Raw genomic sequence first — 15,615 nt, 5'->3', positions numbered from 1 at the left:
CTTAAAATGTAATCAGTACGAATGTAGCAGAACATTCACAATAACAAGAACTTTATTTCTATTCTAAAACAACTCAGTATTGTCACTGATCGTTTTTCTTACACGATCTAGGTCATGCGACAGATGGTCCGTATAACCACAACGGAAGTTCACTTGTGCATCGATAAGAAGCTACCGATTGACATGACATGCAGACGACATTTTTCGTTGAATATTAAATTAACATCTATTATTCAATATATCTATTTTATGTAAAAACACACAGTGCAGATGTCAGGGAGGTTCTTGTAACAGCCCCATAGCGCTCTTCGAAATTAACATATGAGGTAATATAATTTTTTTTTACTTGAACTAAGACATGAAATTGACATGGTTTTAATAACTTTTCAAGTTGGATGTTATAGTTTGATAACTGCGAGGCTTACATGTATTTCTGATCTGATAATTTACTGATGACGTTCGTGGTACATGTATAATTATGTATATTGGAACATAAGGTTAGCTTTTAAAAAGCTAAGAAAGTCAGTGGAACATAAACTCTTTAGCAAAGAAGAATACGCAATCTATTGAAATACCAGATATATAGTTTCCAGAACAACCATAATATGAGGGTGTGCATTTAGTGCATTTGGGTTAAGGGCGTGCAGTGATCTTGAACCATGTTTGTAGGTCAAAGCTGGTCATAGTAGAATTATGTACAAAATCCTTGTCCGGAGCCTATCTTCTCTCCCCTTTTTCCAATATTGCTCAAACTTTACTCACAGAGTGCCTATGGTCAAAGGATGTGTAGTGACGTTGAATGAAGTTTGCAGGTCAAGGTCATATTGGATCATGCCAACAAATTTTTCAGAGCATATATATACTCTCCACTTTGCCTGATTTGGCTCATACTTCACACAAACATAGCTTTTAAGTAAAAGGTGTGCAGTGACCTTGAACCAAGATTGAAGGTCAAATGTGAAGGACATAGCAGAATTAAATGAAAAATCCTTTTCCAGAGGATATCTTTTCTGCCTATAGTCAAATCTGGCTAAATCTTCACTTGCAGAGTGCCTACGATTAAAGGGTGAGCAATGACGTTAAATGATGTTTATAGGTCAAGTGTCAAGGTAATATTAGATTTTGAAAAATTCTTTTTTCAGAGCATATATATACTCTTCACTCGGCCCTATTTGGCTCCAACTTCACATTAACAGAGCTTCTTGGTTAATTGTGTGCAATGACTATAATTTGAACCAAGTCTATGTGAAGGTCATACCAGAACAAATTATAATCAGTTTTAGACCATAGATTAACTCCTATTTGCTTAATCTTGCTTAGGTTGAACAAACAATACCTGTATGTAAGGGGTAATGAAATTGAATTAAAAGTTTTATGCCAGCTGGAAAATTTCTATGTAATAGGTCATGGTCAAAGCAAAATTATCTGAAATGCTTTTCATCCTATTGTCCATGGCCATTATTTAAGCGTGACCCTTTCTGATGGTCCCCATCTCAATGTTGTCTAGTTATTATTTATTTATTTTCATAAAGTAATTTAAAGCAATTGTGCATGCTCTCTTAATTTGTTACTTTTGCAAAATTTACTCTCTGAATTTCATGGTCGCAAACCCCTGCCTATATATATTCTCTAAACTCACTAAGTGAGTCAGGGAAATATGTAGGCGGACTCTGGACCTTCCCTAGAGCGCAGTTTGGCCTAGAAACAAACGAGTTTCATTTTGTTTTGAATTTATTTAAGCAGGGGCTGTATAATTCCTTACCAGAGTTGCAATTTACGGAAGCGCATATGAAGTTTCATCCTAACTTGATAGAACAGGATGACTAATAATGGCCGTGGCGTGTCATCTCTTTGATCTCGGCAATCACTGTCAAAGAAAATAGTTAAAATTGTGCTTTAAAGGGACTTGGACACGATTTTAGATAATTTTTTCCCCTTTTTTATGTATAAAATGGTTTACTTGCTCATTTTGAATGATTGGCCAAAATTTGAATGTTGGAAGTCAAGTTATAAGAGAGATACAGCGGTAAGAAATTATTGTAATGTAAACAAAGCTTGAGTCTTATATTTGTTTACAAATAATACAAATAATGTAAACTAAGGAATTGCAATTTCTGTGACCAAATGACTTGTGGCAAACAAGTTAAACTGCTTCAATGTGTTCATAGATAATATGATAAAGAGAAACAAGCAACATGTCTTTGAGACTTTTACCAATAAAATACATATGTAAACCATAACAAAGCTCGAGCTTTGTTTACAAAACAAAGATTTGAAACTCTGTATCTTGCTTATAACTCAATAGTTGACTTTCAAATTTTGACAAAGCATTAAAAGTACTTAGGATAACCATTCTAAACATTAAAATTGGAAAAATAACATTTTGAGCTCAAATCGTGTCCAAGTCCCTTTAAACTGTGATACATATTTAAATATATATCGCCTGTATAGTTACTCATAAATAGTTAATGTTTAAAATATTGAAATCAATATTGCAGAAATTCTGTCGTTTTCTTTACATGAATCACTCCTGAACAATTTTCATAGTATTTACTGCTTTAAAATCAATTTATTACATGTGTTAAGACATTGATGACCTCTTGCGAGTATTTGGTAATAAATGCCTTCTTTTAATTGTATTGATGATACTCTTTCAAATCAATTTAAGCTTATTCATGAACAAGAGAAAAAAAGGTTATATAACAAATGCTGTTATAAACAAAAGCCCTTTGTTACAACAACTTAGTTCCTGTTTATAGTAAAGCTGACATCATTCATTATTACTCTTGCTCAAAAGGTCGCAGTATTATTATCTAACTAGTTTTTCCGGTGTGCATTCAATGCAGTACTGTGGGTGTCAAAAAGGAGATATTTGCTGTTTTCCTGTAAATTTCCGACGAAGGACACAAAATTTCTTGTGATTGCCGATGCACTATACGCTAAGGTTGTCATAAAGGGTAACGTATATTTTTGCCTTTCTTTCGACCTTCTGTTTAAAAAAAAAAGATTCAAAAGAATTTTTACAATAAGTATATCTGTAATTATAAATCACGATATTAATAATCGAACTTGTAAGAAAAAGTTTCAACTACAAACCAAGAAATTTACATTAAAAATTTGCATCTCGTTGAGAACAGCTTTTCAGACTTCTCCCTGCATTGGCCAAAATGGCGCATAGTTTCCAGAGAGAGAGAGAGAGAGAGAGAGAGAGAGAGAGAGAGAAAGAGAGAGAAAGAGAGACAGACAGACAGACAGACAGACAGACAGAGCGTTGTTTGTCAAGCACATATAGTTCGTTGTGGATTCGGTTCTGAAGTATACGTTATATTGCTTATAATTGACTTACAACAATTTACGAGTACTACTCCGTGTATGAAGGAGGCACTACATCATTGAATAAAGACAGGAGAACAGTTCACAAGTGTTATGTGTAACTTCCGTATGCGCTAAGTGTTATTCTGTTAATCACGTTCTTCGTTTGTTGTGTACATTACCAACATATTAAACAAGCTACTTTTTTTGGTTGGTCTGATAATTTTTAAAAAACCTCATCGATTATTACATTAGGGGCCTTTTAAGTCCGTTTAAACAGCTAACTCTTCGTACATGTACCTATAATTAAAGAAAGGGATCAAACTCCGAACCAGGAAATACACTTCCCACTCGCATTAAACGCCAAAACAATTTTAAAATCTGTTCGAGAGACATAACCTGCAGATCTCCTTTTATAAAGTAATGTCTTATCTCTATGCATGCCTAATTTCAAGGAACGTTTTTTTGAAATAGTAGAGTTTAATTCTCTTGTTTCATTGTTTTTTTTTCACTCTAAAAATCACCTGTCCAAAGCAGCAGATGAGTTCTCACCTCCGACGACAGAGCCTTTTTGGCTAATGAGAGGGGTTATGGTTGAGGTTGATCTTTTTAATTTAAATTTCACATCAAACATGTGCTACTTGTATATCAATTCATTAATGAATAATTTATCTCTGTGTTTACAATATTCAACAATATATAGTGGTTTAAAAACTGAAATATTTTGAAATCAACCAAATCTCTAAAGCTGATAGTCTCGCCTTAATTAAAGCTATAGTGTATTGGATTGAAGAGCAATAATTGTTGGTACTTGTCCATGCAACAAAGGTACAGTATGACATACATGTATGTGTGATGCAAAAGTGTATCAAATTTATGTAGATTGTCAATTTTCGCCACTGTCTTAACTTCTAAATTGTCACAGTAGGAATGGAGTAAATGTTATACTAGTAAGCGCTAATCGAATACCAATTTTCTGATCACAAGTAATCGTTATTAAAACGATTACTCTGAAAAAAATCCTTCAACTTTCTAGTGGCAGGTATTTGACATAATTTTGATTTTGAAATGTACAGTTTTATAGGCTAAGTGTACATGTATATATACATGTATATATAGACTTAGTAAAGGTTGAAATTTTAAAACACCAAGACTTGAAAATTCTCTCTCTCTGATATTAAATATTCAATCAGGATTTATGAAGACCTAAATAAGAAGGACATCTTGCTAAATTGTCATAATCACTTATTATGTCCTTATTGAACATATTATATGAAGCATACTACACAATTATCTGAGAGAGAGAGAGAGAGAGAGAGAGAGAGAGAGAGAGAGAAAGTTATAAAAATAAAATTTGAAAATGCTCAAATAATTTCTTTTTCCTTATATAAATACAAAATATCAATATGTATTGTAATAAAAAAAGTATTAATAGCATATACATATAATGTTAAAATGTCAAAAAAATATCTCAGTATTATGATAAAGTGTCATATAAGCATGGTAAGGAAGGAGTCTTCTCTTCATAAAACATACATCTTCTAATTAGAAACTTATCAATCAAATCAGTTTAATCAAATTTGACATCCTTGTTTTTGCATAAAGGTCAGGTCAAGGTCACTACCTTTTTCCTCAACTTAAAGGATGGTAAAATTAAACTTAGTTCTTCGCAGTTATGTAGACATCTGTTTAAGAAATGAAGATTCTATTCTCCAATGAAAGATAGAATATCAGAATTTCTATCAGCATGTACTACTTAAATGGAATAAATATTCAAACTAAAATTGATATTGCTTAGCCCGCATTTTTTTTTTTAATTTTCCTAAATTTTGAAGAAATTTAGATATTTTTTTATGCTTCCAATATTAAAATATTTCTGATTTTTGTATATTGAAGACATTATATAGAGATATTAATTGACAGAAAAGCTCTTATATTGACATTAAATAAGAGAAAAACTCAATTTAATGATTTTTTCCACATAAATCAATGTATAAAATGGGCGTTTTAAAAGCTTATAAAAATGTAATTTGATAAGCAAATCATGTTTTAAAAACATATTCTAAAGCCCAATTATCCTATCATTAGTTCACATTAGTTAAAAAAATCCAACATTAATGTTATTGTTTTAAAATTTCTAAAACAGACTCAGTAATCTACAGCTATTATGAATTGCAAAACATGTGATATTTTCCTACGCCAAAATTCCGCCAAAAATATAGTCCTTGTTAGATTCTTAACATTGATTATTATTTCTATGCCAAGTTGTATGCTAGTAAAAAAGAAGAAGAAATCTACTATTTTAATTTACTATCATATCGATTTAATGAATAATTAATCAAATTTACGTTTGACAAGTCGAAAACCAACTAAAGATACAGTTACCATTACGTCATTGAATTGATTAAAGGAAGAAGGTCCTGTTTCTCTCATTTTTTGTTGTAAATTAAGTTAAGCGATATTTAAAAAATGAGCTGGCAAGCAATAATTTCTCTAATGGTATATTAAAGAATCTATATCTGTACCAACATAAACCCTCTTCTCAATTCTTACCAAAAAAATTATTTCATCAAAAAAAGTAACACTGACAAACATTAAATTTTTAAAACTGAAAAATAAGCATAGGGTGTGGTGTTTTTCTCTCGCACTCATATTCTAAAACTCATATTGGTTTCCATAAACATTGCTAACGTATCCTTTTTTTCACATCATATTTGTTTATAAGCACGTGCACCTGAAGCCAGTTAAAACAATTTATACATTGATCTCCATTATCAGAATATAAAAATCGTTTCTGGCATAGCTCAACGTATCAGATAAGAAGTAAATTTGCCCAAAAAATAAAAATGCAGTTGCTAGACAATGCAGTTCATGTCATATTTTAATAATTCAATTATCCCGAGTTGTTCTGATGTGTAAATTGTCAGACTATGTTAGTTTATGAGAAAAGAAAAAATAATTGTAATCGAGAACTTGTTTATCAAGTTAGCTGAACATGCATTGGGTTCTTTTTAAATATATCGCATTGAGCTATGCAAGTTTAAAAACAATCATTTATTGTATATAAAAGTATCAATTATTTCGAATAAACCCTGAACATTTTTTTTTCAAGTTGCGTAATATCGACTCGAAATCAATGCACTTTGAAAAAATATTTTTTTTCAAAGAGCGTTAACTTGGTCCCCAAATTAACGCACTCTGATAACATTTTTAAAGTGCGTTATTTTTCGAGGTGTGTTGTAACACTGCTATAACAAATTAAAAAATTCAGTCGTCACTCCGATTTTTTTCAGACCGGGAGCTACAGTTTTTAAGGCTTTTGATGCGAGTGGGTATCGTTTTCCAAGTTCAGAGTTCGACTTCTTTATCAATTAATTATGGGTTCTTTTTCAGACGAGATATGGGTATTTCATACCAAATTCTAATGAAAGTTAAGTCTGCTTCCTTAGGCAAATCTGAAGCGCTTGGATCCGAGACGCTAAAAAAAGTTGAATCATATAAGTAATGATTTTATACCCTCGCTCCGAAGGAGAAGGGTGTATACTGCTTTACCCTTTTGTGTCTGTCTGTCCGCCTGCCTGTCTGTCTGTCCTTAACTAGAATTTCTGTCGCATTTTTCTCAGCAACTATTAATTGCAGATGCTTGAAATTTTAACACAGTATTTGTGTAGGCATGCCATATCGTGGGATGTATTTTTGTACCAATCGGACGTCAATATCCTCTTAAATGACGACTTTGTTTATTTTTAGCCAAAATTTTCAAACAAATTTTCGATAAAGATATCTCAGTAACTATTTATCGCAAATGCTTAAAATTTTAGCACACTATTTGTTTAGTCATGCTATATTGTGGGATATATTTTTGTACCAATCGGATGCCAACTATCTGTTAAATGTTGACTTTGCTTTTTTTGCATATTCACATCAGAGCGGGGGTATCACTATTAAGCAGTGGCTCACAGATTTTTTTTTTTATTGTTTTTGAAAATTCAGTAGATAACACTCTTATATCTTTCAATCAGTATAAAAAGAATGAAAGTAAAGAAATGAATATCCGATGCACTTACAATAGCATTTTATTCAAATTGCAAAGAAAGAGACGAGTTAATAAAACACATTTTTATTTTCTTTTTATAGATATAAGTGTAGCGTTCAACAATGAGAATAAGAAAATGTATCCGAATTAGTAAGTTTTAAAAAGTATTTTTTATAAATCATTTCCTTTTGTTATTTACGTTTTATAATTTATTCTTTTATATTTCATAATATATCCAAATAAAACACATTGGTAATATGTTTTAGAAGACAAGATTTCATTCCTTACATTATTCTGTTGAATATCAATACATTTATTCTTTGGATTGATGATTTTCAGAGAACGTCCCACTTCTTGCAGTAGGACTGTTTGTTATTTTGACAATCTTGAAGACATTTCAACATTCGAGAAATCAACCTGGAATATATGAAAGAGAACCAAATCTAACCTATATGTATGAAAGCAAGAAGTTGGATGGTATAGCGTGTGTGAAATTCCAAGGACGCTTAGGGAACTTAATGATGGAGTACGTGTTCCTCTATGTCATAGCAAAAATGAAACATTTGTATCCAATTGTTCCGGAAAATTCAGAACTGTTCCAAATATTTGATTTAGAAAAAACAACACTATCTGCTATCAACAAATCAACGGATTCGTGTTCAAAATTACCAGAATACAAAGAAAGCTGGGGACTTTCTTACGATGAAAAGTTACTTGCAGTCCCACCAAACAAAAGCGTGAGATTTAATGGGTACTTTCAAACATGGAAGTATTGGATTAAGTACGAAGATATAATTAGAAAACTTTTACGGTTTAAAAATCCGATTCAACAAAAGGCCCATGATCAGATGAGAACAATTATGAATAAAATGAAGTTTGAAGTCAACAAGGACAGTGTTATTGTCAGCATGCACATCAGACGGGGAGATTACGCAACCGATGGGCATTATAAGTACGGAAAGCTGACACCCAATGAAACTTATTACGCAAACGCCATGCAATATTTCAAAACAAGGCACAAAAACATATTATTTGTGGTGGGATCTAACGATATAGACTGGTCCAAAAAAGCCTTGGCCAAAGAGAAAAATGTATATTACGCGACAGGAAATTCACCGGCGGAGGACATAGCTTTGCTTTCTCTAGCTAATCATACAATAATGTCAGTCGGTACATTTGGTTGGTGGATCGGATGGATGGCGCAGGGAACTAGTTTATTCTATAAGAACATTTTCAGACCTCAATCCGATTTTGCTAAAGAATTCCGGAATAATTCTATTGATGATTTTATCTATCCCGGATGGATTCCAATGGAATAAAAGTTTGACTTGCTTCACGAATAGTGTGTTAATTATCAAAGCATTTTAGCAGGTTATGTCGGATACTTGATTCCTGTTTGTTGTCCTTATCCAAGTGAAGTTAAATACAAAGTACACATCTGGACTATGTAGGAAAGTAAATCCTGTTTAAAATGATTTTCAAATTTTTCTCCAGATACAGTTACTCCTAATTTAAACGTTGAGCCCTTTTGTACCAGGTTTATTTCATAGACTTACTAGTTATGGAGCATTGCAGTTTTCAAGATCGTTTATATTTATAAACCACCATCAAACTTTGAATCCCTAGTGGGGCCCAAGCAATGCTCAGGGGCAACAGTGTAGACATCTGAGAATCAACAATACGTCAAGAACATATAAATAATACATGGTACTTACATCATAACATTTGGATTCATAAGTGGCAAGTCGGTGAGTCATAACATGGAATCTAAATGTTTTCAGCTCATTTGAGCTGGAAGCTCAATTGAGCTTTTCTGGTAACTTTTTGTCCGGCGCCCGTCCGTCTGTAAACTTTCTGAATTATGACTTAGCTAGTGTAGATTTATGTTTGTTCAAATCTTGATCCTTAAATGACCTATATTTGATTCTCAAATGTATACACTGCGGTCCTAGGACCATATTTGGGATACACAATGTACTCAATGTTTGATGTAGGCTTACATGAATATAAACAAATGTTTAAATTTCTCCGATCTATTTTTTTTCATCCAAAAATGTTATTTTGTCCTTCAAACTTTATAAATGAAATGAAATTAGATGAGTTTATGAATGGTATCCATGTACTTGCATTCTACAAAGTTATTGCAATGTTGCCCACTATGGATATAATATTCAAGTTCAGAAAAAAAGGCTGTGCCGGTGCACCGGGTGCTTGAACCCCCTTAACCTAAATAAATATGTAGTAGATCTCTGTGGAACCACTAGGTCAAGCATTTCCTTGAATACCGGATTGTAATACCATCACTAGAAGACTGATACGTTCAATTAAAAAGCAGGTTTATGGTACGAATAAAATCAGGTTAACTTAGAGTTATAGAACTTTGCTGATTACCGAGGATCGTTAAGATTTCCTCGAGAACGGCAATGCTCAATTTGTGATTTGACTTTGAAATCATTCAGTTACAAAAAGGGCTCAATGTTAAACATAAAAATATCTTTGGTAAATTTTCAATGTTTTAAAATACAGAATATATTTGACAACCATTGTTCAGATATTTGTATAGGACTAAACAAAACTGATCTTATGGCTTTTGTTGCTCAAATGAGCGATGTGGCCCATGAGTCTCTTACTAAAAGTTGGCAATTTTCCAATATATTTCTTGCATATATTTAAATGCAATAAATCATAAATATCATGTATATTAATTTCATTCGAGGTACGTTGTAGCTAGTTGAATATTTCTCAAAAGTTTTTAATACATGTACATATACCTCTGAATAAATGTATATATCTTTACTAATTGAAAAATAAATGTAGTACAGCGACTATTTAAGTATGTTGAAATTTTTATTGCATAATTTCTATCTGTGCGTTGCTAGTGAAACGGTGTGATAATTTGTCTTCATGGCCTGGTGTGTTATAGGACCAACGACATCAAAATATAAGCATTCAATGCTTGTAAAAATATTTGTTAATTGTTGCGTTAAAGCCATTATATACGCTCTTAGGGATATGAGGCATAAATGGAGCAGCCGTATGCATATTAACATGTTATATTGTTCATATCTGCGACTTGAAATGTACTGCCAGACTCTGTCGAGAATTTTTTTTTCATTTACGAACATATATGATGCAACGATTTTAAGTCATAAGTACGTATCAAATTGGTTATGTAAGTTTAAACGTTTCATTTAATCTTACAGTAAGAGATATATTCTAAACGCGTGCTGAAATTTTTAGTTGTGCTCATGCGCCGTGAAAAGGCTTAATGTTTTAACATGAAAATTGAACGTAGCGGATTTCAAAGCAAACATGGGGGGGGGGGGGTTGTTACAATGAATGTAAATAAATACATTCTAGATTATGTTATTAAACCAGGCATACGTTCCATCTAGCATTCAAAATTAGACAATTTGAAACGATCAAATCCAAAGATCCATATTACAATGTACCAGATGTGCGCTACCCCTCACTGATCAATAAAGGGGTTTCATATATGCATTTAATTAAGTTTTATTCTGGAGTAGAAAACATATAATATTGTAATGATAACCACTTCCCTGCCTGAACTCTTTTAAAAAAGGACTAAGATACCTATAATTTTATCGAAAAACATAAAGATCATATTAGTGTGCGTTACCTTATATTGAAAAGGTGCAAGACTCTGGTAGAAAATAACTTATCCCTATTCATAAAATTTCAAGATAGTTTTTTTAGTGTATATGTTTTCATTGATTAAAACAAGTTGGCTTGTACCCAAGTTATTACTTTACTATTAATAAGTCTACTTGTTTATATAAAAAAGATTAAAAACTGTTTTTGTTTCAAATTATAAAAATAACTCTTTTGATTATACAATTTCTTAATTACAATATATTCAATGATTATAATTACTAAACATGAACAAGCAAAGGAAAATAATTCCATTATGAAGAAGCAAGGGAAGACAACTCCATTAACTGCCCTCTCCCCCCGAACTCTTTCCATATACTTTTAACAATATCTTAACTTTGTCAGACAGCTTCATTCTTTCTCTATTTTAAATATGTAAATTAACCATTTTTTTTCACTGAAATTCTTGAGCAGAATTAAATAATTAGACACAAATATACCCATCCCAGCCACACATCCCATACCTTATATTTAAGCTACATGAAATATTATTATTAAAAATGCCAGCTTAATTTTTTATTCTAAATACGCAGTCAGTTTTTATTCCGTGTCAGTAGACGTTTTTTTTAAATTTTTTTGGCGTTTTTGGGCCCCGATTGACGCGCCCCTGGTGTGGTAAACTCATGAATTTCACAATTAAGATTCACCTTACCATAGAGATGCTTCACACAAAAATTTGTAACAATTGGATGCATAGCTTTGAAGAAGACGTTAAAAATGTAAAATTATAACGCACGATGGACGACGGACGAAGACCAATTGCAATAAGTCAATTGAGTGTCTCAGGTGGCCTACAAATTAAAAAGAAATAAGTTATTCCTACCGCATTTAATGGTTACTTGATTGACTACAAATTAAAGCTCAATATACTTGTCTTATTTCGTATTTTCAATCTTACAAAGAAGATGCTGCAGTTCCTATGTTTTTCCTCATAAAGTAGCTGCAGGTCTGAAGCTCACGGTCGGAAAAAAACCCTCGGAAGGACGACCAGAAAGCTACAGTGCCGTAGGTGTTAAAAGATGCAATTAACGAAGTTTAAATGTAAGAACGATAATAACAACTTTTTTAATAATAGAAGATGGGTAAACAATAAAAATAATATTTAAAATTGCCAACATTTTAATGCATGTTTTAAGCAACGAACTTTCAATCTAGAAAAGAACCCAAATATTTGAAGATATTTTATAGTACACTAACTGAACAACAAAACATGAAAAGGTCTCTTTAACTACATTGTCCTCATCGCTTTTTGACGCGTCAATGACAGAAACCATAATCACACTATAGTAATGTGGCTACAGGTCCCACCCTCCTACAGCGTGCTTTAGATCTATACAATACCATACATATGACACCTTCAACACAACTCACCCAGCACTCACACTGTTTCGCTGATACATGTCTGCTTTGTATTTTGGTCGACAGAAAACTGGTGTTGTCATCACTCGCAGATATCTCAAACTTGCCATTAACATCGACGTGTTCCTGGATGATGATATAAGACATTCGTATCTGATGTAGCTGAAAGACCCCTCAAAAAAGTTTTCGCAGCTCAGTATCAACATATCGAGAAAACTCTGGCTCCAAGTTGTCCTCATCCAGTGCATCGAACTCCTATCCAGACCCTCCTCTTCAACGCATGTCTGTAACAAGTTGGTGTTAAGTTGAAAAATTTGCACAGAAGTCCTGTTTAGCAACACATCATCATTGGTTTTAATTTTTTCGTCGTCTTACAGTTTACCAATATCCAAAATGGCCTCTAACAGCATCGTACTCGTGGTCGAATTACACAAAATACATCAATCTGTGCTTGATAGGTAACTGAAAGTAGCGTTGGACCAAGCATTTTGCAGACGAAATAATAACTTAATTCTAAGATGAAAATGGCAATGGTAAGGCAATTGATGGCGAACTAGATTCTGAGATATTTTAATTCTAATCGGTGATATGAATGTTGGGTCCTTTGCAACATCTTTATAGATCACGCTGATACTTGAAATTGCATTTGTAGCGATTTTATTGCACAATACTAATCAGTTTCGATGACATTTACAGAAAAATGTTTTTACAAAATTTCGATGAAAAAACTGGCAGGACGGTGTCCTAATGAAGATAGTATCCACCACACAAGACAAATGAATATTCACGTCTTTCCATTCTGTAAAATCATGTAATACTATTTTGTGTATTTTGTAAATCTGATTTAATTTAATGAATATTTGTTTACTATCAGTAATATTAAACTACGTAAAGAAAAAAAGTTTGGATTTTCAATGCTAATTCCAGTTAAATCGTGTCAATTATTTATTTATAACTTATTAAGAATTAAAAATAAAACATTTTATTGAATTTTTTTTTGTTAAATTACGATAAATTAAAAAAAATATATATGTTTGTAAGTGCTGTATGAATATATGATAAGCTAAATAACCTTTGGAAGTTTTTCCAGCAACAGGGTCCGTTATAATCAATTTACCTGGCTCGTAGTTCTGGTCTGTTTTACACCCACTTTGCGCTGGGCATTTGGTATGGTGTCCCTGGGGTTCATGGCATTCCGGGCCGTTTTGTTGTAGATAGAAAATAAGCTACAATGCAAAGGAGCACCATTACGAGTTGTCTCATTGAGAGCTGCAGTCAAAATGCAACATTAAAAAAATATGTTGACAAAGGTATAGCTGGAAGAGTGCTCTGATAACTGTGTACGATTATTCGGTAGCTGTTGATGGTGGTATTTATAAGGGTGCATGTTTGTATCCTTTTGTTGTTTAGGAAGTCTCGGACATAATTGGTGGGATGGTGGTGGGGGGTACTAAAATTTAAGGTAATTTAATGAAATTATTCATCTTGATATGCTTACATTTTTTGTATGAATTGACTTTCATTCAGGAAGGTTAACCATTGCTGTTTTGAGTGTAATAAATAATATATTATATAAAAAATCACTCAAAACAGCAATGTTTCCAGTTCTAGCCACATGGAGGCATCCCCGCTGTTGAACCATTGTTTCGACAAAAATACATATTATAGTTCATTTACAGCTTATTAACACAAAAATAACAATTGATATAGAGGTCCCATACACGGCTGTACTTCAGGATCCAGAAACCATTCCATTACTTATCGAACTGCGCAGTTTGGCTTAATGTCCCGCTGGGTTCAGTAGGCCCGCCATACAAATCGCTTCTGTCTTATGTCCATTTGAATTGCACAAGATTTTCTCAAAACAGTAACGCTCGTCAACCCAAACCCCTCGGTGGCACAGCATTGTCCAGAATTTTTTGTATATTTGCTTTTGACTATAAATGTTTTACGGGAGGCTACTTTTGGTTAATTGGGATTGTTTGTTACTCTCGGCGACAGCGCATGTTCAACAAATGCAATCTAAACATTTTGTAAAGCCTTTTAAGGTTTCTTCAGGGGGATTCAGGACGGCAGACAGAGAAACTTTCTGGATACCAATCCCAGCCATGATAAGCAAATAAAGCTTGAATTGCAACTAATTTTTCTTCTGAAAGTTATATTGTGATTTTTTAAAGGAGTTATTGTAAGCGATTTAATTTTCAGTGTTCAGTTATAAAGTTAGATACATGTGATTATTTACTTATGATTAAACTACATGTAGTCGTGCCCCCCCCCCCCCCCCCCCCCCGAAGGCGACCAAAATTTCAAATGCCAAATTTAGTAAAACAATTGTTTGATTTAAGATTTATCAGATTTCAAGTTATTAATTTCTGAAAATTACTCATTTTCTTATACGTTTAAGAGGCATACTCTGTCTAAAATCATCGGACTGGAGCAAATTTCAAACTAGATCTGTACTTTCTTATAATTTAACCTTTAACGAAATATCAACTTTACATATACAACACTTCAAAAGTTAGAGAGCGGAAAACAAAGAGTTTCCCATTTTTCCCCCAAGTTCAAGAGGCATAACTCTAAAAAACTATTTGACCTGAACTAAATTCGAACTTGATCTGTATTTTCTTGTAAATAACTTACATATGAAAAATCAGATTTACATGTCAATTCTTTCAAAAGTGAGAGCAGAAACTGAGAGTTCCTCTTTTTTTCAAACCAAATTCAAAATCAACCTGTTTATCTCTATTACACGTTCATATATAAAATTTTTGAGTTTATAAATAAGTGCAACAGTTGTTGAAATAAGGATCGGAAAGTAAATTTCCCATTTTTTTTTTCAAGAGGCATAATTCGGACTGGAACCAAGATCGAACTCAACCTGTATATTTCTAAAACACATTTACAGGTAAATATCAAATCTGAGCTAAATGTGTGCAACGGTTGTTGAGATACTGGTCGGAAAGTGAATGATTACGAAATGACGGATTGCTTACAACACACTATCTCAGGTATTCAGCCATCACGCTTTGTTAATTCTGTCAACCAGGGTGCAAGCGGCATTCAGAAGTTGGAGTTCTATTCGCTTTTCGCTATTCACTATACGAAAAGCGAATAGAATTCTGTGATCGGTTCGCTATTCAAATTACCGTAAACATGCTAATAAACGTAAATTCAAAATTTCATAATAACTTCCCTTTTTATTTGAAAAAACAGTTTTATAGAAAAATCATTACTTG

General features: G+C 32.7%; 1 protein-coding gene across 7 annotated transcripts in view; it reads left to right on the top strand.

Annotated features, from left to right (window-relative positions):
- LOC128165618 (galactoside alpha-(1,2)-fucosyltransferase 2-like) overlaps positions 1–10,176 on the top strand; it is a 49,672-nt gene extending 39,496 nt beyond the window's left edge. For 6 of the 7 annotated variants that reach the window (XM_052830340.1, XM_052830333.1, XM_052830339.1 and 3 more), the window contains 2 exons: positions 7,450–7,498; positions 7,688–10,176. In XM_052830340.1, coding sequence (XP_052686300.1) covers positions 7,471–7,498; positions 7,688–8,667 — 1,008 coding nt within the window. In that variant the 5' untranslated portion in view covers positions 7,450–7,470 and the 3' untranslated portion in view covers positions 8,668–10,176. Of the gene's footprint in view, positions 1–2,867; positions 2,958–7,449; positions 7,499–7,687 lie in introns of those variants that run through there. The other variant, XM_052830338.1, reaches the window with a different exon arrangement.
- The last annotated feature ends 5,439 nt before the right edge of the window (positions 10,177–15,615 follow it).

This window comes from Crassostrea angulata, chromosome 10, assembly GCF_025612915.1.
Source record: "Crassostrea angulata isolate pt1a10 chromosome 10, ASM2561291v2, whole genome shotgun sequence".
In the NCBI taxonomy this organism is placed as follows: Eukaryota; Metazoa; Mollusca; class Bivalvia; order Ostreida; family Ostreidae; genus Magallana; species Magallana angulata.
Note: the sequence above shows the minus strand (reverse complement) of the source record. Positions and strands in the feature narration are given on the sequence as shown.